Source organism: Notamacropus eugenii, chromosome 1 (assembly GCF_028372415.1).
Source record: "Notamacropus eugenii isolate mMacEug1 chromosome 1, mMacEug1.pri_v2, whole genome shotgun sequence".
NCBI classification, from domain to species: Eukaryota; Metazoa; Chordata; class Mammalia; order Diprotodontia; family Macropodidae; genus Notamacropus; species Notamacropus eugenii.
Genome location: NC_092872.1, coordinates 25,889,115 through 25,914,783, shown reverse-complemented (window position 1 = coordinate 25,914,783; position 25,669 = coordinate 25,889,115). Strand labels below are relative to the sequence as shown.

General features: G+C 36.8%; 1 protein-coding gene across 1 annotated transcript in view; it reads left to right on the top strand.

Moving 5' to 3' along the window:
* The window catches only part of CNTLN (centlein), a 438,525-nt gene that overhangs the window by 91,732 nt on the left and 321,124 nt on the right, over positions 1 to 25,669 (top strand). The window contains exon 4 of the mRNA XM_072600808.1: positions 23,575 to 23,659. Within this exon, the coding sequence (XP_072456909.1) occupies positions 23,575 to 23,659 (85 nt within the window). The remainder of the gene's footprint in view (positions 1 to 23,574; positions 23,660 to 25,669) is intronic.

The window sequence follows — 25,669 nt, the reverse complement described above, 5'->3', positions numbered from 1 at the left end:
CAAAAAGCCCAGGGGCTTTCTTAAAACTCTTCAGATTGTCTTTAGTTATTATTATTATTTTTTTTTTGGTGCTAATTTTCTTCATTTCACTTGCATCTGTATATTCCTAGTCTAGTGCTTCATTGTGGTGTGGAGGAAAGTTATGCTTCTCTAAATCTGTGTTACTTTTTAGCATATTCTAGTAAATGAGAAAAGTTTCAAGTATGGATCTGATGATAGACTAGCAGATGGCTAACTTAGTATGGATAAGCTCATCATGAGAAATTTTGCTACTAGTCAGTCAGACATTTATTAATTACTTATGTGTGCTAGGCACTTTGCTAAGGATTCAGGATATACATACAAGTAAGAAAAGATAATCCCTACTCTCAAAGAGGCTTACATTAGATTGGAAAGACATTGCGTAAAAGGTAGTTGGAAAGCGATATTGATTAGGTCAGTTGATAGTTTTATAAATAAATATATAGATAGATAAATAGATATTTTTACAAAACATACCATGCATTTGTATTAGAAATACTAAAAAGAACATAAACGTACCTTTCCTTAACATGGTAAATAGTTTGTATCTAAAACCAAGGTCTAGCTTTATCCATAATGGAGAAAGATTAAAGATACTTCCAGTAAAATCAGGTGTAAAGCAAGGATATCCATTGTCACCATAATAATTTGATAGTATTCTAGAAGTGATAGTTATAATAATATAAGAACAAAAGCAGTTGAGGGAATAAACTTAGGTTAAGAGTAAATAAAAAAAATATGTATTTGAGCATGATATGATGGTTAACTAGAGAACCTGAGAGATTAAAAAAAAGTTAAATGAAAGTTTTTTCAGTAAATGTATATATTATACAACCAGCTGCCCAAATAATTATTTCTTATATATTATTAAGAAAAATTAACATAATGAAATATTTAAAAATCTACTAAAATTGTCACAAAACCTGTAAATGTTTGGAAAATATCTCACTAAGAAATATACTCAGGACTTACATTATATAAGTACAAAATCCTCTTTATAGAAGTAGATACACTTAAGTAATTAGAGACATATTACTTATTTGTGGTGGACTATCCAATATAATTCACATGAGAATACTTCACATTATTTTGAATACTTAGTGCCATACCAATCAAACTACCGAGAAGAGGTTACTTTGTAGACCTAGACAAAATAATACCTAAGTCATCAGAAGTAACAAAAGGTCAAGAATCTTTTTTCAAATTATTTTATTTGTTTTTCAGCATTCTACAGTTACTTCCATATATCCTAGATTTTTTCCCCTCTCTCCCTTGTCTTCCCCCTCCCTCCCCGACATAGCATGCAATCTTATACAGGTTCTACACATTCATTCCTATTAAATACATTTTCACCTTAGTCATGTTGCATAGAAAAATTAAAAGGAATAGGAGAAACCATAAAACAAAACAAAACAAAGCATAGTACAAGAGAACATGGTCTGCTTCATTCTGTGATCCAATTCCATAGTTCTTTCTCTGGATGTGGAAGGTGTTTTGCCTCAAGAATCCATTGGGAATTTTTTAGGTCTTTGCATTGCTATGAAGGATTAAGTCTAGCAGAAAAATTCCTTACTCATGTGGTTGTTGCTTTGTATAAAGTTCTCCTGCTTCTGCTCCTTTCACTCAGCAACAGTTCATATAAGTTCTTCCAGGACTCTCTGAAGTTTTCCTTCCTGTTCATCATTTCTTATAGCACAATAGTATTCCATTACATTTATATACCACAATTTATTCAGCCATTCCCCAGTTGGTGAGCATCCCCTTGATTTCCAGTTTTTGGCCAACAAAAGAGAGCTGCTACAAATATTTTTGTACATGTGGGACCCTTTCCCTTTTTTATGATCTCTTTGGGATACAGTCCTAGAAGCGATTATGCTGGATCAAAGGGTATGCACATTTTTGTAGCCCTTTGGACATAGTTCCAAGTTGCTCTCCAGAATGGTTGGATCAGCTTGCAGCTCCTCCAATGATGAATTAGTGTTCCAACTCTCCCACACCTTCTCCAAAATTTGTCATCTTCCTGTTTTGTCATGTTAGCCACTCTGATGGGTGTGATGTGGTACCTCAGGGTAGTTTTGATCTGCATCTCTCTAATCAGTAGTGATTTAGAGCATTTTTTCCTATGACTACAGATAGCTTTAATTTCTTCCTCTGAAAACTGCCTGTTCATATCCTTTGACCATTTATCAGTTGTGGAATAACTTGTATTCCTGTACGTTTGACTCAGTTCTCTATACATTTTAGAAATGAGGCAAAAGGTCAAGAATCTTAAGGAAATAATTGAAAAGAAAACGAGGAATGAAGGGAATCACTATATTGCCATATACCAAACTACCCTGTAAAGTAATAATCATCAAAATACTTGTTACCATATCAAGTATCATCAACATAGTTTGTACTGCTTAAAAAATAGAAGAGTTGATCAGTGAAATACAAGCAAAATCATTGTAGTTAGCAATGAATTATCTTGGGGAAAAAATCTTCACAGCAGATCTCAGAAGAATGTTTGATGTTGGGGGCAGCTTGGTGGCGCAGTGGAGAGAGCATCAGCCTTGGAGTCAGGAAGACCTGAGATCAAATCTGGTTCAGATGCTTGACACTTACTAGCTGTGTGACCCTGGACAAGTCACTTAATCCTGAGTGCTTTGGTGCGCCTGTCCCCACCCTCCAAAAGGTTGATATCTATAGGGGTTTGATATCTATATTATTTGAGGAATAGATATAATGATATAAGAACAAGAGTTATTTCCCAATAGTTATAGGGTTTGTTGAACATGAATAGGCAGTTTTCAAATGAAGAAATTCAAGCAGTCAACAACCACATTAAATTCTCCAAATGATTTGTTATATAAAAGAAATGGAAGTTGAAACAACTGTGAGGTTCTAACTCACATTTATAAGATTGTCAAATAAGAAACTGGTAATTGTTGGAGAGACAATAATTTGAATACAGGCATATTGTCATTGGATATGTGAATGGTCCAACTATTCTGGAAAACGGTATGCAACCATATCTTTAAACTTTCTTAATATTTGACCCAGTGATACATAAAAAGAAATCAAAGGAAGAAGGAAGGAAAATACTTGGGTGAACAAAAATACTGTAGCATAACTTTTTTTTTTCAGTTTTGGAATTTTATTTGATTTTTATTCTGAACTTAACAAACACCAAATAAGATAAACATTTCCATAGTCATTTAGAGAAGAAAATGGTTGTAACCAAAGCTACACATCTCAGTCGTGAATAGCTTGCTTTAAAAAATGCACTTGATCTTAGCCCAAGCTATTCAATATGTAACTTTCAAAGTTTTCATCAGGACTGTGATTCTTTTTGTCCTATCTTCTCTTTTCTTCTGTTCCTGAAAAGATGCTTTAATAATCTTTTATTGCTTCATTTGAGGAAGAATTGGCTTGCTTAGAACTGGAAGTTATGGAATCTTGGGTGTATGCACCCGTCTTCTAGTATTACTGCTGGTATTATTGAATATTCTTGATCACTTATGATCATGACTCATTTGCTATCAAATTGTGTCATTGTAGAATTACTTCAAGAGAGTGCTGACTTTCCCTTTCCAACTCCTGTATTCTGATCATTTCACAGATTCTGCTGCTTAGGGATATATCTATTATCTGTTGAAATAAAATTGCCTTAAATATAAAGGAGTCTTCCTAATGTACAGCAGGTTGTTCTTTATTCTATCTCCTCCAGTTTTCTCATAAAAGACAGACCCTCATTCTCCCCTCAATAGTCTTTAGTCTTTCCCTATTTATTTTTTGCTTACTTACTGCCTCAAATATGTCCAAGTCTCCTCCATTCTTTAAACAAAACAAAACCTTCACTATTCTCTTTCTTAGCAGTTTTTACCAGATTCCCAAGAAAAATCTGTCTATATTGCTTTCATTTCATTGCAATCTGGCTTCATGATCTCATCATTCAATGGCAACTTTTCTCTCTAAAGTTAACATGATCTGTTATTCTTCAAATCTGGTGGTCATTTTTCAGTCCTCATCCTTCTTGACCTTTCTTATTATTTGCTATGTTGAACGTCCTCTTCTCCTGTTCAGTTTTCTCTTCTCTCCTGGTTCTTCTCACTACCTTTTCGGGTCTCCTTTATTGGCCCACCATCCATGCAATGCTTTCGTCTTCAGGGCCCTTTTCTCTTCCCTTTCTGCATTCTTTCACTTGGTAACTTTATCAGCTTCCATTGATTTCATTTTTACTTCTCTTTAGATGTGTACCAGATCTCTTTAGTTTCTCACCTAACCTCCAGTCTTACATCCCTAACTTCCTATTGCACCTTTCAACTTTCGTATGTATAAAGCAGAAATTTCAGCAGAAATCATCTTTTCTCCTGAACTCAATCCTTTTCTAAACTTCCTAATTTCTGTTGAACATAACATCATCCACTTAGCCTTCCAGATTTGCATCTTTGTTCTCTCTCTGTCTCTCTCCATATTCAATCAGTTGCTAAATCCTCTCATTTCTACCTTCATAAAACCTCTCCCCTTCTTAGTGCTCCGACAGCTATGCTGTTTGAAGTCCTTATTGACTCTCACTTGTACTATTGCTGTGGTCTCCTAATTGGTTTCCCTGCTTCAAATCTGTCCTCACTCTAGTGCATCTTCCACCCAGCTTATGAAGTGATTTTCCTTAAACACAGATCTTGCCTAGTCCCTCCTCTGCTTCATAAAGTCTAGTGACTCACTGGTGTCTATAGGATGAAATGTAAATTCTTCTGGCTCTAAAGGTATTCAGAAAATAACTAGATTACTTTTCAGGGCTCACTGTACATTTCTTTCCTTCCTGTATATACTCTGCAGTCTGGCTGAACTGACCTTCTTGCTTTTCCTTATAAGTGACATTACATTTCTCAAATTTGAGCCTTTGAAGTGTCCGTACCCCTAGCCTGGAACATATTGTGTCTTCTACTGTCCCTGGTAGAAGCAGCTCAAGAAGGAATATTCGTTTCTTCAAGACTTAGCTCAAACCTCACTTTATACATGGTGTCTTTCCTGATCACTGCAACTGCTAGGACTTTTCCATCCAAAACTACTTCATATTCATTTTGTCTCTGCATATACCTATATACTTACAAAGGTATCTTGACCTTGAGGTCATGGACTGTTTTGCACCTAGCACAATGCCTGGCATATCACATAGAAAACACTTAATTATTTTTGATCTATTGATTTCAGGTAATATCTCTGTCAATGAAATCATACACCATGCAAAGATTGTTGAACTTAGATTCAGAAAGACCTAGGTTCTAATGATGCCTCACATACTAGCTGTGTGAGTTAGCAAGTCATTTCATTTCTTTTTTGGAGGCAACTGGGGTTAAGTGACTTGCCTAGGGTCATACAGCTAGTAAGTGTCTGAGTCTGGATTTGAACTCAGGTCCTCCTAACTCCAGGGCTGGTGCTCTGTCCACTGTGTCACTTAATTCCCCCCAGGTTACTTCTTAAATTCTATTAGCCACAGTTTTCTCATGTGTAAAGTGAGGATACTAGTAATCCCTGCCTTATAGGTTTGTTATTATCTTTAGATGAGATAGTGTATGTAAAGCACTTTTTCAAAGCACTCAAGTGCTACATCAGGTTAAGGTACTATTACATTCTTCACTTGAGTACTTTAAGAATTTTGTCCTTTATTCCATTTTTTCACACTACAGAGAATTTATAGGAAAAACGTATGCTGTGGCAAAATGAACTTGTATATGAATTAATATGATGGAATAGTCCTTACAGAAATTTTAGCATCATTTACCTCTACAAACAAGGAGAAGACTTGGACTGAAGTTCAGGAGGGCCTTGTTTCTCCATTTCATATTATAATCGTGTTGGTAGCTAGAAAAAGATTGGAACTCAACAGGTCCAGTAACAAGCTTTCCTTGTGCATTTCCTTGTAGTGTAATTGGTTAATCTAATGAGCTACGGCCCTAATAGAAGCACATGGTTGTTAGTAATCTTATCTGTTAGGTTTGTTTCTTTGGGGTGCATTGAGACATCTTCCCATTAGCCTAATGTGAGGCGCATAAAATCGCCAGATCTCCTGTTAAACTTTTGAACTAGAATTTTGGATGATCAGAGTTTTCTAGCTTATTTAGCAGGGACAGGGTGATCTTTGCTTCTTTGGGGGAAAACAGTTGAGATTGCAGTTGTTTTGGAATGGCAAGATTTTAAGTGATAAGAAAGCATGCTATCAAACTCTGCCAAGTCAAATGGGGTGATCTTCTTAGCTTGAAGTTTACTAAATAGAGAGCATGTTGCTCAGAATGCTGTTATGCATGCTCATGTACGTTTACAGTTATATTTACTATAACTACATACTTTCTGCAGCTGGCTATACCTGACAGTGAGGCAGAGCTGCTTTTGTCTCCTGACCCTCATCCTCTCCTCCGGTCCGTTCCCTAGATGGCACCAGGTGTGTGAATACACAGACAATGTAGGTTTCATTAGCCATTTAAAAAATTTCATGCTTATTGTTGTTTCTGAACCTTATTTCGCAATATCTGTTTTTTATTTTTTGACATTTTCATTCATGGGGAGATAACAGTATTCTTGTTCATCCCTCAGTCTTTACTGTGCAGTCTTTTGGCCTTTTAATTGATAATTTTTATTGCTGATGGGATAGTCTCTTGGATCATAGCCTATGCTTTTACAGCCTTGGCAAAATTCATCTCACAAAGGATAGAGCCCTTTTAGATATATACCAGAAATATTTCCACAGTTCCTCAACAAAACAACTGTCTAGCTTGGAAGACATTTACAAATGTGAACACATATTTTTCTTGGGTGTGTTTATGTATATTCTACCAAATTTTATTTGTTTCAATCAGATGCAGCAAAGATTTCTTCCATTGCAAAGCTAGTCTGGAAAGTTTGTACAAATAAGTGTTTCTAGTAATTCTAAAAGGCGTTCAGACCAGGACTTTTCACCTGAAGTTGCGGGTGAGCTCTTCAAATATGTGTGACTCTATACCTGTGTGTTTTAAATCATCCATCACAATGTAGCCCTTCTTAATTGTTGTTTTCTAGCTATATTTTCTTCAGCTCTTGAGGGCAGGACAGTCTGATTGTCTTCAGGTTGCTTTTCTGCCTGAAATTTGGATACTTCAGATTGAAATGCTGTTTCATTCCCTTGGGGCAAAGGAAATAGAAGTTTTTCTCCCTCTATCTTGGGGGGTGGGGGGAAACATGGGCAATAGTAGTCTGGTTTATTTTCTGCTGTGAAAGGGGCTTGAGTTCCACTTGTGGCCTCATTAGGAAATTTGCCAATAAAACTGTATGACAATTAGGAGGTATTTTATACTATTGGCTTAAACATAAGTAAGGACTGTACCTTGTTTCTTTTTCCTGATAAGGATTCAAATATATGTAATATTTATGTGGTTTGTTTTTTTTTTTTTTTTTTTTACAACTATGTAACATAGGCGGTACAAGCTTTATTATTTTTACTTTTGTCTTAGAATTTCTGGTTTCCTTTAAGACTCAGCTCTGTTATTACCCTCTACATGAGATCTTTTCTGGTCCCTCTAATTTTTAGTACTTTTTTTTTCTCTCAAAGGATACTTACATTTTTCATTTGTGTTTTGTATTGACTTATAATTGCAGTATTTTCTCTTTTTAGAATATAAACTACTTGAAGACAGGGACTTTTCTTGCTTTTGTTTCTATCACCAGCACTTCTCACCCTGTCTGATACATAGGTGCTTGAAGAATTCCTGTAGATGGATGAAGAAACTCAGACCCAGATATGTTAAGTTGTGTGGTCACCTAGTATAAATATTAGAGCTAGAATTTTAATCCAGGTCCTCTAGCTACAAATCTTTTGTGTTTTCTCTATGCCACTTTGTGAGAAGATTACCCAGTTGGCAGGAAATGTTGGGAGAGCTTGGGTATTTTGCTCTCTGGTAGAGATCTCTGCTAAAATTAGAACATCCAACTAATCATTTGTTGATTTGCCTGAGAGTTAACTTCTCGACAGTGGAGAAGACATAAATCTGAACCTGTAAAGAGGAATTATCACAGTTAAATTAGATACTTTAGGCTGAGCTAACAGGATTATGCTTAGAGTTCATGGTGGATAAGGAGAGGAATGTTAGGCATAATATTAGATTTAGCCTTTACTTTGGAGAATGACATCTCAGAATGTTAAGACGAAAAATGCTATGGGAAATTTGTCTTCGGAGGGACAGGAGTTCTAAAGAGTGAAATTCGGTTGATGCAGTTGTATTTGATTCTGATAAGGAAGAAGGGGAGAGTTGTCTTCTTTTTTCTTTCTATATGTAATATTTTATTTATTTTTAATAATATTTTATTCCTCCAATTGTATATTAAATTTTTTAACATTTGTTTTTATTTGTATTTAAATTCCAAATTCTATCCTTCCCTCCTCTCTTCCCCTCCCCTCTGAGATAGTAAGCAATCTGATATAGGTTATGCATGTATAATCATGTCAAGCACTTCTGTTAGTCATTTTATACAAGGAGACTCAAAAAAAGAAAAGAAAGTGAAAATAGTTTGCTTCAGTCTGTATTCTGCTATTTCCATGTACATGTTCCTCTGTTTCTGTTCACTTCACTTTGTATTCATTCATGTAAGTCTTTCCAGGTTTTTCTGAAATCATCCTGCTCTTCATTTATTATAGCATTTATTATTCCATTACAATCATATACCACAACTTGTTTATCCATTCCCCAATTGATGGACATCCCTTTGATTTCCAATTCTTAGCCACCACAAAAAAAAGGTGCTGTAAATATTTTTGTACAGATAGGTCCTTTTCCCTTTTTTGGATGTGTTTGGGATAGAGGTTTAACACAGTGGTATTGCTTCATAAAAGGGCATGCACATTATTATTGCCCTTTGGTCTTAGTTCCTAATTGCTCTCCAGAATGATTGGATCAGTTTACAACTTCGCCAATGGTGCATTAGTGTCCCACTCTTCCCACATCCTCTCCAACATCCATTATTTTCCTTTTTTTGTCATATTAGCTAATCTATTATGAGGTGGTAGCTCAGAGTTTTTTTTTTAATAATTTATTTTTAGTTTTAAAAATTCACTTCCATAAGATTTTGATTTTAAATTTTCTCCTCCTTCCTTTCCTTCTCCCATCCCCAAGATAGTGCGTGCAATCTGACATAGACTCTACTTACGTATTCGTATTAAACATATTTTCACATTAGTCGTGATGTAAAGAAGAATTAGAACTAACAGGAGGAGCCATGAGAAGGAAGAAACAAAACATACAACAAAAGGAGAGCAAATAGTATGATTACATCTGCATTCAGACTCCAAATTCTTTCTATGAATGTGGAGAGCACTTTCCATCATGAGTCTTTTGGACTTGTGTTCGCTCCTTGTGTAGCTGAGAAGAGCTAAGTCTATCAAAGTCAGTCATAACACAATGTGGATGTAACTGTGTACAATGTTCTCCTGGTTCTGCTCATTTTACTCAGCATCAGTTCATGTAAGTCTTTCCAGGTTTGTCTCAAGTACACGTCTTTATCGTTTCTTTCTTTTTTTTGTCTGTACCATAAAGTTTAGCTTAAGCTTTTAAGTAGTCGTATATATTTTTATAAATTAATTAATTTTATTTTATTTTCAACATTCACTTCCATAAGTTTTAAATAACTCCCCCTGATGGCATGCAACCGACATAGGCTCTACGTATACATTCTTATTGAAAATATTTTCCCATTAATCATATTGTATGGAAGAATTAGAATGAATGGGAGGATCCATGAGAAAGAAAACATAAAACCAAACTAAACAAAGAGAGTAAATAGTATGCTTTGATCTGCATTCAGATTCCATATTTCTATCTGTGGATGTGGATGGCATTTTCCATCATGAATCTTTTGGAGTTTTTTTTAGGTCCTTGCATTGCTAAGAAGAGCTAAGTCTATAAAAGTCAGTCATTGCACAATGTGGCTGTTATTGTGTATAATGTTCTCCTGGTTCTGCTCACTTCACTGAGCATCAGTTCATATAAGTCTTTCCAGATTTGTCTGAAGTATACCTCCTCATCATTTCTTATGGAACAATAGTATTCCGTCACATTCATATTCACAACTTGTTCAACCATTCCCCAATTGATGGACAATCCCTCAGTTTCTAATTCTTTGTCACCATAAAAAGAGCTTCTTTTTGTACATATGGGTTCTTTTCCCATTTTTATGATCTCTTTGTGATACAGACCTAGAAGTTGTATTGCCGAGGCAAAGGGTATGCACAGTTTATAGTCTTTTGGATGTAGTAGCAAATAACTTTCTAGAATGGTTGGAACAGCTCACAACACAGCAATGCATTAGTGTTCCTGTTTTCCCATATCTTCTCCGTTTGTCATTTTCCTGTTTTGTCATGTTAGTCAATCTGATATGTGTGATATGATACCTTAAAGTTGTTTTAATACGTATTTCTCTAATCTGTAGTGATTTAGGACATTTTTTCCATATGCCTAAAGAAAACTTTGGTTTCTTTGTCTATTCACATCCTTTGACCTTTTATCATTTGGGGCATGTTTTGTAATCTTATAAATTTGACTCAGTTCATTATGTATTTGGGAAATGAGGCCTTTGTCAGAGATACATGCTGCAAAATTCCTCCTACCCCTCCTTTTCTGCTTTTCCTCTAATTTTGGTGCCAGTGATTTTTTTGTGTAAAACTTTCTAATTTTATATAATCAAAATTATCTCTTTTACATTTCATAATGCTCTCTATAACTTGTTTGGTCCTAAATTTTTCCCCTCATTTATAGTTCCGACAGGTAAACTTTTATATTCTTTTATTTGGGTTATAGTATCACCATTTATATGTAAGTCATGTGCCCATTTTGAATTTATCTTGGCATACAGTGTGAGTTGTTGGTACATACATAGTTTCTGCCATACTGTTTTCTAGTTTTTCCAGCAATTTTTGTCAAACAATAAGTTTTCTCCTAAAAGCTTGGATCTTTGCATTTATCGATATACTAGATTACTCTGGTCATTTGCTGTAATATATTATGTAACTAATCTATTCCATCAATCTACCACTCTGTTTCTTAATCAGTACCAGTTAGTTTTGATGACTGATGCTTTATAATACAGTTTGACATCTGATACAGCTAGGCCACCTTTCTTTGCATTTTTTTTCATTAATCCCCTTGATATTTTCAGTCTTTTGTTCTTCCAGATAAATTTTGTATTTATTTTTTCCTAGCTCTATAAAAGTTTTTTGGTAGTTTGACAAGTAGGACACTGAATACATAAATTAATTTAGGTAGAATTGTCATTTTTATTATATTGACTTGGCTTATCTCTGAACAACTGATATTTTTCCAGTTGTTTAGATCTGACTCTCTATGTGTGAAAAAATGTTTTGTAATTATGTTCATAAAGTTCCTGGGTTTGTCTTGGCAGGCAGATACCCAGGTATTTTATGTTGTTTACAGTTATTTTAAATGGTATTTCTCTTTCTATCTGTTGGTATTCAACTTTGTTGGTAATATATAGAAATACTGATGATTTATGTGGGTTTATTTTGTATCTTGCATCTTTGCTAAAATTGTATTTTCACTGGTTTTTTAGTTGATTTTGTAGGTTCTCCATAACATCATATCATCTGCAAAGAGCGATAATTTTGTTTCGTCGTTGCCTCTTATAATTCCTTCAATTTCTTCCAATACAATATTGAATAATAGAGGTGATAATGGGCCTCTTTGCTTTACCCCTGATTATACTGGGAAGGCTTCTAGCTTGTCTTCATTACAGATAATGTGCGCTGATGATTTTTCAATAATTATTACTTATTATTTTAAGGTAACCACCATTTATTCCTCTGCTCTCTCCATTTGTTCTTATGCTTTCTAGTATTTTTGATAAGAAGGGGTATTGTATTCTATCAAAGGATTTTTCTCCATCTATCCAAATAATCATATGATTTTTGTGGGCTTTGTTATAGATATGGCCACATTATTCAAATGCCAAATATTTTCTTAAGAAATCACACAAGGCAAGTGCTGACATAATGATCAGAAGAAGCAATATAAGAACACTCTTAAAGTCTCTTAAGAACTTGGGAATATATTGCATTACATGAGAGACACTGGCACAGGACCACCCAGCATGGCATGCCCTCATCAAAGAAGGAGCTGTGCTCTGTGAGCAAGGCAGAAGTGAAGTAAGATGTGCAGATTCATGTCCACATGGACTGTGTGTGCTTGATTTGTGGTAGACCATTCCGAGCTCATATTGGTCTGATCAGCCACAGTCTGATACACTGTGATGTCATTTTTGTCCTCCTTGAGAATGAAGGACAACAACCAACTACTTATTTGTCAGTTATGCTGATAGTTTTCCTAATATTGAGCCACCCCCCAGCATGGCTGGTATAAATCCCACCTGGTTATAGCATATGATCCTTGTGATAATATGCTGTAATCTCTTTGGTAGTTTAAAAATTTTTTTTTTGCATCAATATTCTTTAGGGAAGTTGGTCTGATTTTCTTTCTCTGTTTTAGCTCTTCCTGGTTTAAGTAGCAGTATCCTGTTTGTCTGACAAAAAGAATTTGCTGGGACTCCTTCATCATTTCAATTCAACTGACCCTATGGATTTTTTCTCAGGAAGTTCATTGCTTCCTTGTTCAATCTCTTTTTCTAAGAGTGAGTTATTTAAGTATTCTATTTCCTTTTCTGTTAATCTGAGTAATTTATATTTTTGAAAATATCTATTTCATTTAGATTGTCAAATATATTGGCAGATAATTCAGCAAAATAGCTCCTAATTTAATTTCCCCTTCATTGGTAATAAATTCACAACTTTCAATTTGGTGCTAGTTGTTTAGTTTTCTTCTTTCCTTTTTTTAAAATCAAATTAAACAGTGGCATATCTATTTTTTTTTCATCAGACCAGCTTCTAGTTTTATTTATTAGTTAAAAGTTTTTTTTTTACTTTCAGTTTTATTAATCTCTTCTTTGATTTTCAGGATTTCCAGTTTGGTGTTTAATTGGGGATTTTTAATTTTTCCTTTTTTCTGAGTTTTAAAAAATATTTTTAATTTACGGAATAAAACAAGCATTTCCATAACACAGCACAATAAATAATGTGATTGTACATGAAACTGCAGATCTACTACATAGAACAAAATTATCATGTAAATTTCTTTTTTTCTCCCCTCTTGGAGATGATTACCATTAGAAACAAATATGTATGTATGTATGTATGTGTATATATGCCAAGCCTAGAGGCCTGTATTGGGCTACCCGAGTCTTTCTTACCTGTCCAGGTCTTCGGCTGGCCACGCCGGATGCACGTATGAGAGAAAGGACGTTCCAGAGTCAAACAGGGGTTGAGCTTTATTACAGGGTTTCGGTTACAAGTGCAGGGGGTCTTCTTTCTTAGGACGAAGAGGGGGAGATTTCCTAAGAAGGCTAAGCTTAAGGGATTGGAAGTAGAAGTACAAGCGGGGAGAGAGGGGGAGGGGAGAGAGGAAAGAAAAGAAGCGGAGCCCTACTTTTCTCTTTGGCTCCACACGTGCTAAGAGAGCTTTTAGGCTTCCTCAATCCTACTTAATCTTCAGCCACACAGTTTGCATCTCAATACCGTGCTGTTAGGTAACTAGGTGTGCTCCAATCCGGGACGACCTCGAGGGCAGGGAGACTCCACCCATCAGGTATCTCCGGGGGAGAGGCGGAAATACCCGAGCTAGCCGAGCTAGCTCGGTCTGACCTTCTCGAACCCCCGCTGTTCATGGAGGGCCTCGTAAGACTCTAAGATTTAGAAGTCCCACTTTTACCTGCCCGAGACTGTCCACACGGAATTGAGCTTCCAGTCCCAACATATATACACACATATAAAACACAAACATACATACACATATGTACATATGTAAAATTATTCTATGCATACTTCTGTTTATCAGTTCTTTCTCTGGATGCAGGTAGCGTCTTCTTTCTTATGTCATTTATAGTTAATGTGAGTATTTATAATAGACCAAATGACTTATTTGCTCAGTCATTCTTTTTTTTTTTATTTTTTTAATTTAACTTTTAACATTTATTTTCACAAAATTTTGGGTTACAAATTTTCTCCCCTTTCATCCCCTCCCCCCCCAAACCCAAGCATTCTAATTGCCCCTGTGACCAATCTGCTCTCTCCTCTATCCTTCCTCCCTGCCCTTGTCTCCGTCTTCTCTTTTGTCCTGTAGGGCCAGATAGCTTTCTTGACCCCTTACCCTGTATTTCTTATTTCCCAATGGTAAGAACATTACTTTTGATCCTAACACTTTGAGTTCCAACTTCTTTAGCTCCCTCCCTCCCCACCCCTTCCCTTTGGAAGGCAAGCAATTCAATATATGCCAAATCTATATAGTTTTGCGAATGATTTCCGTACTAATTGTGTTGTATAGGACTAATTATATTTCCCTCCATCCTATCCTGACCCCCATTACTTCTATTCTCTTATGATCCTTTCCCTCCCCATGAGTGTCGACCTCGGATTGCATTCTCCTCCCCATGCCCTCCCCTTCATCCTCCCCCCCACCCTGCTTGTGCCCTTGTCCCCCACTCTCGTGTATTATGAGATAGGTTTTCCTATCAAAATGAGTGTGCATTTTATTCTTTCCTTTAGTGGAATGTGATGAGAGTAGACCTCATGTTTTCCCTTGCCTCCCCTCTTTATCCCTCCACTAATAAGTCTTTTGCTTGCCTCTTTTATGAGAGATAATTTGCCCCATTCAACTTCTCCCTTTCTCCTCCCAATATTTCTCTCTCACTGCTTGATTTCATTTTTTTTTTTTAGGATATGATCCCATCCTCTTCAATTCACTCTGTGCACTCTGTCTCTGTGTATGTGTGTGTGTGTGTGCATGTGTGTGTGTGTGTACTCCCACCCAGTACCCAGATACTGAAATGTTTCAAGAGTTACAAATATTGTCTTTCCATGTAGGAATGTAAACAGTTCAACTTTAGTAAGTCCCTTATGACTTCTCTTTGCTGTTCACCTTTTCATGGTTCTCTTCATTCTTGTGTTAGAAAGTCAAATTTTCTTTTCAGCTCTGATCTTTTCATCAAGAAAATTTGAAAATCCTCTATTTCATTGAAAGACCATTTTTTCTCCTGAAGTATTATACTCAGTTTTGCTGGGTAGGTGATTCTTGGTTTTAGTCCTAGTTCCTTTGACTTCTGGAATATCCTATTCCATTCCCTTCGATCCCTTAATGTAGAGGGTGCTAGATCTTGTGTTATCCTGATTGTATTTCCACAATACTTGAATTGTTTCTTTCTAGCTGCTTGCAATATTTTCTCTTTCACCTGGGAGTTCTGGAATTTGGCCACAATGTTCCTAGGAGTTTCTCTTTTTGGATCTCTTTCATGCGGTGTTCTGCGGATTCCTTGAATATTTATTTTGCCCTCTGGTTCTAGAATCTCAGGGCAGTTTTCCTTGACAATTTCATGGAAGATGATGTCTAGGCTCTTCTCTTGATCATGGTTTCCAGGTAGTCCCAGAATTTTTACATTGTCTCTCCTGATTCTATTTTCCAGGTCAGTTGCTTTTCCAATAAGATATTTCACATTATCTTCCATTTTTCGAATCTTCACGCTATGTTCTGTGATATCTGTCTTTCTCATAAAGTCCTTAGCGTCCATCTGTACCATTCCAGTTTTGAAAGATCTATTTTCTTCAGTGAGCTTTTGAATCTCCTTTTCCATTTGGCTAATTCTGCTTTTGAAAGCATTCTTCTCCTCATTGGCCTTTTGAACCTCTTTTGCCAATTGAGTTAGGCTAATTTTCAAGGTGTTAATTTCTTCAACATTTTTTTGGTTCTCCTTTAGCAGGGAGCTGATCTGCTTTTCATGCTTTTCTTTCATCCCTCTCATTTCTCTTCCCAGTTTTTCCTCCACCTCTCTAACTTGATTTTCAAAATTCTTTTTGAGTTCTTCCATGGCCTGAGCCCATTGGGTGGGCTGGGACACAGAATCCTTGATTTCTGTGTCTTTGCCTGATGGTAAGCATTGTTCTTCCTCATCAGAAAGGAAGGGAGGAGGTGTCTTTTCTCTGAGAAAGTACCCTTCAATAGTTTTGTTTCTTTTCCCTTTTCTGGGCATTCTCCCCAGCCAGTGGTTTGACCTCTGAATATTCTCCTCACACCCACCTCGCCTCCTGGTCCTCCCAGCCAGTGTTTGGGGACTGAGATTCAAATGCTGCTTCCCGCCTTAGGGCTTTTGGCGGGGGCAGGGCTGCTATTCAGTGTGAGAATTAAGTTCAGGTGGTCAGGTCGGGGCAGGGCCACCTCTCAGGCCCAGTTCCCTCAGGGGTTTATGCACAGACCTTCCACAATGGATCCAGGCTCCCGCCTGCTTGGGGAGCCCCTGTCTGCAGCCGCCTCTCAGCTTCTATCTTCCGGGGGGGCGGGGGGGGGCCCGAGCCATGGGGGCACCGCACTCCCCTCTCGACCCGCCAAAGAGACTCTCTCACCGACCCTCACCTGTGGGTGGAGGGGCTTGTGCGGCCGCTGGAGATCCCGTCCCTGAAGCCTGCTCGGATCTGTACGTCTCGGAGCCGCGGCCGCCGCAGGTCCGGGCTGGGCTCCGCTTCCGCAGCGCGACGGACCTTTTGCGAGAGGTTTGCAGGTCCCTCTGTGGGTGGAGGGACCCTCGTAGCCGCAGGATATCTCATCCCCGTAGCCCGTTCGGATCTTTTCCTCACGGTGTCACGGCCGCTGCAGGGCTGCACTCAGCTCCCAGTCCCGGCACCCAGTCCACAGCGCGAAGGACCCCCCGCGAGAGGTTTGCAGGTCTCTCCGGAGCAGAAATCTCCCTCGCTCCAATATTCCGTGGCCTCTGGGTGCAGAATTCACCGTGTGTTGGTCCCCTCTAGCCGTTCTGTGGGTTGTGGGTTCGGAGCTATGTGTATGTGCGTCTTTCTACTCCGCCATCTTCCTCAGAGTCATTCTTAAAACAATGTTGCTGTTACTGTATGCAGTGTTCTCCTGGTTCTGCTCATTTTACTCATCTTTATTTCATGCAGATCTTTCCATGTGTTTCTAAAATGATTAAGCTCATCATTTGTTATAGCGCAATAGTATTTCATCACAGTCATATACAGCTTGTTCAGCCATTCTCCAATTCATTTCCCATTCACGTTCAAAATTATAAATGTATTTGTGAATTTCCCTCCATCATAGTTTTACTCACTGTTTTCCTTCTCAGCCTCTCTTTTCACCCAATCCCTGTTACTCTATCTTCTTCTCTTACCCTCTTGTTCCTTATTTGACCCTTTTTCTAGTTTTTCTGGTTGCACACCCAGTTCATTGATCTGCCCTTTCTCCATTTTGTTGATGTAAATACACAATGAGATGTGTATTTTGCCCTAAGTACTGCTTTGATTGCATCTCATAAATTTTGCTATATTGTTTTATTGTTGTCATTCTCTTTAATGAAATTATTTATTGTTTCTTTGATTTGTTCTTTTACTCATTTATTTTTGAAGATTGGGTGATTTAGTTTCCAGTTAATTTTTAATTTGTTTTTCCAGAAGGGAAATCTTCTGAAGAGCCTCGGGCTCTCACAGCATGCTCAGGCGAACTCAACAACCATGTGTTGGATGGAATACAGAGACAAAAGGGGAAAGTTAATCTTTCACTCTGCTGTAGGAAAACAACGTTTGTGCACATACATTATTCTTAATTTCATAGTATGAGAAGTTCTTTCTAGGATCAATCAGTCAACATGTATTTATTAAGTGCTTATCCAGTGCCAAGCACTGTGTTAAGTACTGAAGAAACAAATACAAAAGCAAAGACAGCACCTGCAATAAGACTAGCTTATATTAATAAGTATCCTTGATGACCTATTTTGCTGGTAGTCTTTGAGGTTCTTTGTTATATATTGAATCCTGTTCACACCTACCATAAACCTTTAATTTGATCTCTGTGTAACTTTTTTGGGGGTGCTTCTCCTTAGAGGTGGTTGTACTCTTAAGACTTGTTGCTGTGTAGTAATACTGGTAGGTAGAATGTTAGCTTTCAAAATGTAACCAGTAGGTGTCACTGTGGAAGTCATAGTTTGGCTAAGCAGAACTTGCCCTTCTCCCAAATACAAAAGGAGAGAATCTTATTTGTTAGAGCTATGTCTGTCCACTCTCACTGGGTAGGCTTTGTGGTGTGACTTGCTCTTTCCTCACTGTCCCCTCTTCTTTACATGGGAGACTGCCATCTTGACTGAAGTCCCCCATGTTTGAGGTGCATCACCTTATTTACAAAAATTATCTTACTTTAGCTGAGAAACAACATGATGGTTCTCAGGTCCATGTAGCCTCCTTTTTTTTGTTTGTTTGTTTCTTGGGAGACCTCAATATTATAGATTTTAAAAACCTCACCATATCACTTTTTGAGTCACCAAGCCAAAATGAAGATCTGTCTGTCTAGAAAGATTTGTGATGTACTCTCTCCTTCCTCCAGTACTGACTATAAGTATAACTTTGTGTGGTAACACTACCCATTGTCATCTTCCTCTTAGCTCATTCTATATTTAATAAAAGACATGATAGCAATAAAGATTAATTTTATCTTCTAGAGAGTGTAGAAACCTCTAGGTAGAATGAGGGAGACATCGTGATGTGAAACTGTGGAGTGGTAGCTTTAATGTCCATGGGACTTCAAATGGTCTTCTATAGGGAAGAATTCTTTCTATCTGAATGTTTTGGGGAGCAAGATAGGCCATTTTCAGTGAGTCAGAATGAAGTATTTTTAGATGACTAAGTTAGATGATCATAGAGAGCAAGTCCTAGACTTCTGACATCTAGTACATCTTACTGGGGACTGAAGAATTAGATTCTCAAGAGTAGCAGACCAGGCCAGCTGGTTACATGGCAAAGGGAATTCATATAAAAATCCAGAATGATAAGAATTTTAGCCAGAATGAAACTAAGGTAAAATATGTTGTCGTTTTTCAGGGCTAGAATACTGTGAGAACCTTGTATAAACCTTGAAGTTAGCTTTTCTGTCTGTTACTCTACTGCATCTGCCACTGTATGTATAATAAATTATCTTTAAATCAGAGGTTGAAGTTGCTGGAGGATCGGGGTATAGCTAAACCATAGCTAAACTCAGAACTAGTGGTATATATTGCTGGCACAAGAAAATAGTGTGAATATAAGCTGGAGAAGACATTTTGCTCCTGTGGCACCAGAGCCCACATAAATGAGTCCATTTTTTAAAATTATAATTGAATTGTTATGCCATATTCAAGCCTAATTTGTTATTGTTAATAATAGAGGCCCCACAATGTAGTAGTAGTGTAAAGTGCTGACTGAAGGTCTTCTAATCCAGCTACTTCCTTGTACAGATAAGGTAACTAGCTGGTCAGAGTTGAATAGCTTTTCCTGATGCTACCCTAGTAGAAGATACATGCAATGAATGAGTAAAGGAAAAAGCATTTATTAAGTGCTTACTATGTGTAAAGCTAACAAATAAAAAAAAAGTTAGGGAGCTCACACACTAATTGTGGGATGACAACACATAAAAATTAGTTCAGTTGCATGGCAGAGACTTAAAGGCTCAACAAAGCAGATAGAAAGTCCTAGGCATCCTAGGTCATATTGGTAGGGAAGATGACAGTGCCATAAGTGTACTATGTGTGGAGGCAGGGGAGCGGATGAAGCCTGGAGGAACTTGGGAGACAGTGGCAGGAGAGACTCATCTCAATGGAAGGACTTTCATCTTATCCAAGTCAAATGACATGACAAACAACCTAGATGGGTTCTGGGAGGCCCAGAGATGGTAAGGCGAGGGAGAAAAGGCATCTCTGATGATGGCATGAACAATGTAAGGGGATGATAGAATTTTCTTGGTGGCACATCAGGAAAGATTATGGAATCATGAATTTGAGAACGGAGGGACCTCAACAGCCAGCATATATGTGTGTATGTGTATATATATGTATGTATATGTATATATGTACATATACACTCATATATACATATATAAAAAGAATTATCTCCATCATAATGTACCTGACAAATAGTAATATAGCCCCTCCTTAAACTCCTTGAGGGAGAGGAAGGGAAACCTCTGAAACCTCTTTGTCCCTTCTACTCTTTGTCGTTCAGTTGTTTTGGATGTGCCTGACTCTTTGTAACCTCATTTAGGGTTTTGGCAAAGATGCTGGAGTGGTTTGTCTTTTCCTTTTCCAACTCATTTTACGGATGAGGAAATTGAGAGAAATGGGGTTACTTATTGCCCAGGGTCACAGCTGGTAAATGTTTGAGACAGAATTTGAACTCAGGATTTCCTCATTCCAGACCTGGGATGCTGTCTGCTCCATCACCAAGCTGCCCTTGTACTTGTGAAATTGATCTTTGGTGCCTGATCTTAAGATTTTACATTTATCTTTATTGAATTTTATCTTATTATCGTGCCTATCAAGATTCTTTTGAATCTTGATTCTGTCCTTCATTTTGTTAGCTGTCTCTTTCAGCTTTGTGTCATTCGCAGATTTGATGAGCATGCCATCTGTGCCCTCACATAAGTCATTGAACCCCAGGCTTCCACTGAAGAACCTCATACCACGTTAAGATTAAACTCTTAGTTTGGCTGTTCAGCCAGTTCTGAATGTGGCTAATTGTATTGCTATCTAATCCGTACTATTCTATCGTCATTGCAAGAGTAGCATGACATACTTTATTAGAAGTATGGGAAATACTTAGAGAAATTGTATCTGAAGTATTTTTTTCAACTGTTAGATTGGTAATTCTTAAAAAAGGAAATGAGGTTAGGCTGGCATGTTCTGCTCTTGATAAAGTCCTAATTTTGTTGTTTGATGTTTGTCAAACCTCTCTTTATTGATTTGTTGTATAAACTTTTTTTAAGAGATTGCTTTCAGTTTTATTAAAGTTTTGTTTTTACATTGCATACATTTACAGAATGTTTCTACTTTGTGTGTGGTCTTTTATAATGAAATAAAAGTTTAGTAAAGCTAATAATTTGTTGTTCAGTGATTTTACATTTGTGTCTGACTATTTGTGATGCCTTTTAGGCTTAACAGAGATACTGGAGTGGTTATCTATTTCCTTCTCCAGCTCATTTTACAGATGAGGAAACTGAGGCAGACAGGGTGAAGTGACTTTCCCAGGGTCACACAGCTAGTAAGAGTCTGAGGCCAGATTTGAACTGAGGAAGATGAGTTTTCCTGGCTCCAAACCCAGCACTCTATATCCACTGCACCACCTAGCTGCCAAACTAATAGTACAGTGACCTCACCTAAAAATATATGCAAATTTCATCCTCCCATTTTTCTATTAAAAAAAAAAAAAAAAGACAAACATCCAGATACCTGTTTTTCTCTACTTCTTAACCCCCACCCCTGCCCCATTGAAAAAAAAAAAGAAAAACTCCACAAATTTTTTATAACAAATATACATGATCAAGTAAAACAAACTCCCCTTGTGGTTGTGTACACAGACATATGCGAGAAACACACACATAATCACACACCCTCATACACACACCCTCTTAAATCTGTTACCTCTCTCTGTTATGGATAAGTATATTTCATCCTAGGGCCTCTGAGCCATGATTGGCTATTTGTTTTTTATAGGATTGTGATTGTTTAAATTCTTCTCCTGGTTCTGCTCATTTCATTCTTCATTAGTCTATAGTTTTCATAGGAATTTAAGTTAACCTTATTGATCTATAGTTTGCTGATTGTGCTTTGTGCCTTTTTGAGAATCATGAAAATATTTTCCCTCCTCTAATCTTGGGGTACCTGTCTCATTTTCTATCATCTGTCGACTATCACCCACACAGTGGCTCAAAATTTACCTCCAATTCTTTCAGGAGCTTAGGATTGTGACTTGAATTCATTAAGGACAGATGTGCGTTCACTTTCTACTTTTTTATTTTTGGCTTCAACTCACTATTAGTCATTTTTATCTTGTTATTTCCAGTACAAAAAAGGTCATTCTCCTTGACAGAAATTAGAAGCAAAAGAAGAGTTGAGTAATTCTGCTTTTATTTCTGGTCAGTTATCATTGTCCTATCCACCCTAAGCAAAGGTTCCATCTCTTCTTTGATTCTGTTTTTCTCCAGTATAGTTAAAGCAGAACAAAATAGCAACAAAATAATGTTATTGTCCTTCGCTTTTATCATCCATCTCAGCTCTTTCTGACCTTGAGCTTTTCTTCCAGAAGCCTCCCGTGCCCTTATTTTCATCCTCTCTTACCTAGTCTAACTTTGACCTTTACATTTGATTTAAAAATCTAAGTTGGTGGGTGAGTTACTTGTGCATTTGCATTAATCTCTTCAGACAGATCCCTTCTTTCCTTCTCACTGGAATCATTTTCCTTTGTGCCTAAAGGATTTTATTCTTGAGTATGGTTTATTCCACTAGGCTGACTTCCTCAATAGCATTTAATCCAGAGGATCTTACTTATCACTACTGTGAACCTTTTGAAATCTACTTTCTCCAAATTTAGGATGCATGTCAGACTATGTCCAGATTTCCATTCTTTGTCTTTAACAGTCTCTAGAATAAAAGTGGTCACTTCTAAACTTTATTAACTATTAGACATTGAATGCAGAACAATTCTGTAAGTGAACACCATAAAGTTTTATTAGAAGATATTTTTTAACCTTTACCAAAATTGGAAAAAATATGAAGCATGAATTATGATTTAATGACTTTTAAAGAAGATTGTTACATTCTTTTACAGTCACTAAAATAAAATAATTCAAAGAAAGAAACAATTTTTTTAAAAAAATGATTTTTTTGTTAAACAAGAGCTTGTATTTAGTTTTAGACCTTTTGTCTTTAGCTTTCATGGTTCTTCAAGTGAATTTTAGTGAAAACCTTGAATCGTGACTGGGCATTTATTTTTAGAAAACTCACATTAAATAGTTAAGTTGCCCTATTACCATTCCCAAGTAGCCAAGAAAAAAGAATAGAAAAAAAGTCATTCCACAGAGTTTTAGACAAACTAGACTTGTGTTTATTCAATCATAAAACATTAAAACTTATTCTGTCTTTTAAGGTTGTGTTTGACAATATGAGGAATAACTGTGATTAAAAGTCACAAATGGCTGTAGCTTTATAATATTCTATATTTATTTATAATATTCTAGCTGTATTTTAGTTGAAGTGTTTCATGCTTACCATCTTTTGCATACTTCAAATTAATTGCTACTTTCATAGCCGCTGCTATTGTGGTTAATCTTTCTTTCCTTCCTTCCTTCCTTCCCTTACTTCTTCCAAGTTTATTGAGAGCCTGGCACCAAACGTTGAAGAACTTGGATAAGTTGGATAAAAATGTTAAATATCATTTTGGTTCTCTTTTATTGGGTACTCAAGCCTAGTAGCTCAACTGGTTCTTGTAGAATGAAGCTGTCTCAGTTATTTACAGTTGTAATTTGCTGTCACTTGCCATATGGTCTCTGATTAATCCTGTAAGGGCTGTCAGCTTCAGATAATTTAATTTGGTGTACTTTAAAATGACATTCATTATGAAGACATGACAAATTTGAATGATTAACTGAAAATTATGACTAATAATATATATTTTTTTGTTTCTAGAGAAAAAACTAAAGCTGAAGCCAAGGATAGAAAAGTGTTAGAAATTTTGCAGGTCAAAGATGCTAGAATAAAGGAGTTGCAAAAGGTTGGTATTAGTGTTTGAAAAATATTAAATGCTATTTTTATTGTAATTCCCCAGTGTTTCTGCTGACCTCCAAACTTGCATCTCCAGCTGCCTTTTAGATATCTTGGACTGGATATCCAGTAGTCGTCTTAAACTCAACACATCCAAAACAGAACTCATTATCTTTCCCCCTCTCCTACCTTCCCTAATGGCAATACCATCTAATTCCTCAGGCACACAACCTGGGCATTATCTCTTACCTGATGCATCCAATCTGTTGCTAAGGCCTGATAGCACTTAAGTAACATTTCTCAAATATGCCCCTTTCTGTCTTCTGCCACTGCCACTACCCTGGTACAGGTCCTTAACATGCCATACTTGGACTACTGCAATATCCTACTGATGGGTCTGCCTGCCATAAATCTCTCCTGCATTCAGCCCCTAAAGTGATTTTTCCTAAAATTGCAGGTCTGATTATGTCATATACCTCTCCCGCCCACCCCAACCCCTATCCTTTCCTTAAACTTTAGTAGTTCTCTGTTGCCTTCAGGATCAAATACAAAATATCCATTTGGGCATTAAAAGCCATTTATATCCTTGTCCCCTCCTTCCTTTCTGCTTTTCCTACATGTACTCTTCGATCTAGAGACATGGCCTCTTGGCTGTTCCTATTTCTAGGCTCTAGGTTTTTTTACCTGCTGATTGGAATGCTTGGAATGTTCTCTTTCTTCTGTTTCAGGTACCGACTTTGCTGGCTTCTTTTAAGTCCCAACTAATATCCCACCTCCTATACAGGAAGCCTTTTCCAACCCTTCTTAATTCTAGTGCCTTACCTATGTTAATTATTTCCTTTTTATCCTGTACATAGCTTGTTTGTGTATGTTTGTCTGTTTTCTTCAACATTAGATTGCGAGCTCTTTGAGGGAAAGGATTGTCTTTACCTCTTTTTGTATCCCTAGTTTTTTTTTAGCACAGTGCCTGGAACATAGTAGGTATTTAGTAAATGCTGATTGATTAATTTTTAATTAGAATTTGAGGATCTTTTTAACAGTACAAGCAATTTGAATTGACTGTTTAGTTCATCTGTTTGCTTTAGTGGTAGTAGCTTATGATAATCTGTTTTGAAAAGATATACCCCTGAATCAGTATTATGAATAAATAGTATGATTTTGTGGTAATAACTCATTAGATAAATATCATTTGATTACACTTTATCTTTTATTTTTAGCATTCCTTGCTTTCTGCTTAGTATTTGAAAGTATAGCAGACTTTCACATGAGTCAAACATATAGAAACATCTAGGACATATTTGAAATTTAGACTCAGAATATTAAAAAAAAATCCTCAAACTTAGTATTTCCAAAGAGCTATGGAGTTCATAGAATTAGTAATATTTTATCTTTGCAGAAAGTTTAGATTATTACTGCAAATCCAGTACTGAAGAAAATTTCCCTGGCTTGGGGCAAAGTTTTTAGATACTACTTCCAAGAAGAAGGACTCTTAGAAGTGAGACTTTGAGAAACTTAAATTTCAGAGTGGTCTACAGAACCATAAAAAATTTAGATCTGTTTGTAGTCAGTTCCTTGCTTGTAGGCTAGATCAGAAGTCATTAAATCACACTTTCCATACCTTCCTCTTCTTCACATGGTCTGTCCGGTCAAACTGACTTTCTATTCCTCACACACAGCTTTCTGTCTTTCATCTCTGTGCCTTTCATAAGCTGCCTCTCATTCCTAGAATGCATTCGTTCCTTACCTCCAAGATAAGTTTAAGCACCACTTTCTACAAGGGGATTTATCTGATCTACCCTTTTTCTAAACTGTTAGTGCCTTACCTCTAAAATGATCTCCTTTTTTTACATATTTTGTATATACTCCTATATGTGCATATTGTATCTCTGTTTATTAAATACCTATGTTCCAGGCACTGTGCCAAGTGTCTTTGGAGATCCAAAGACAAAAATGAAACATTCCCTGTTCTCATTGAGGTTGTATTCTATTAGAAGATATGACTATAGAAAATATTAAAAAT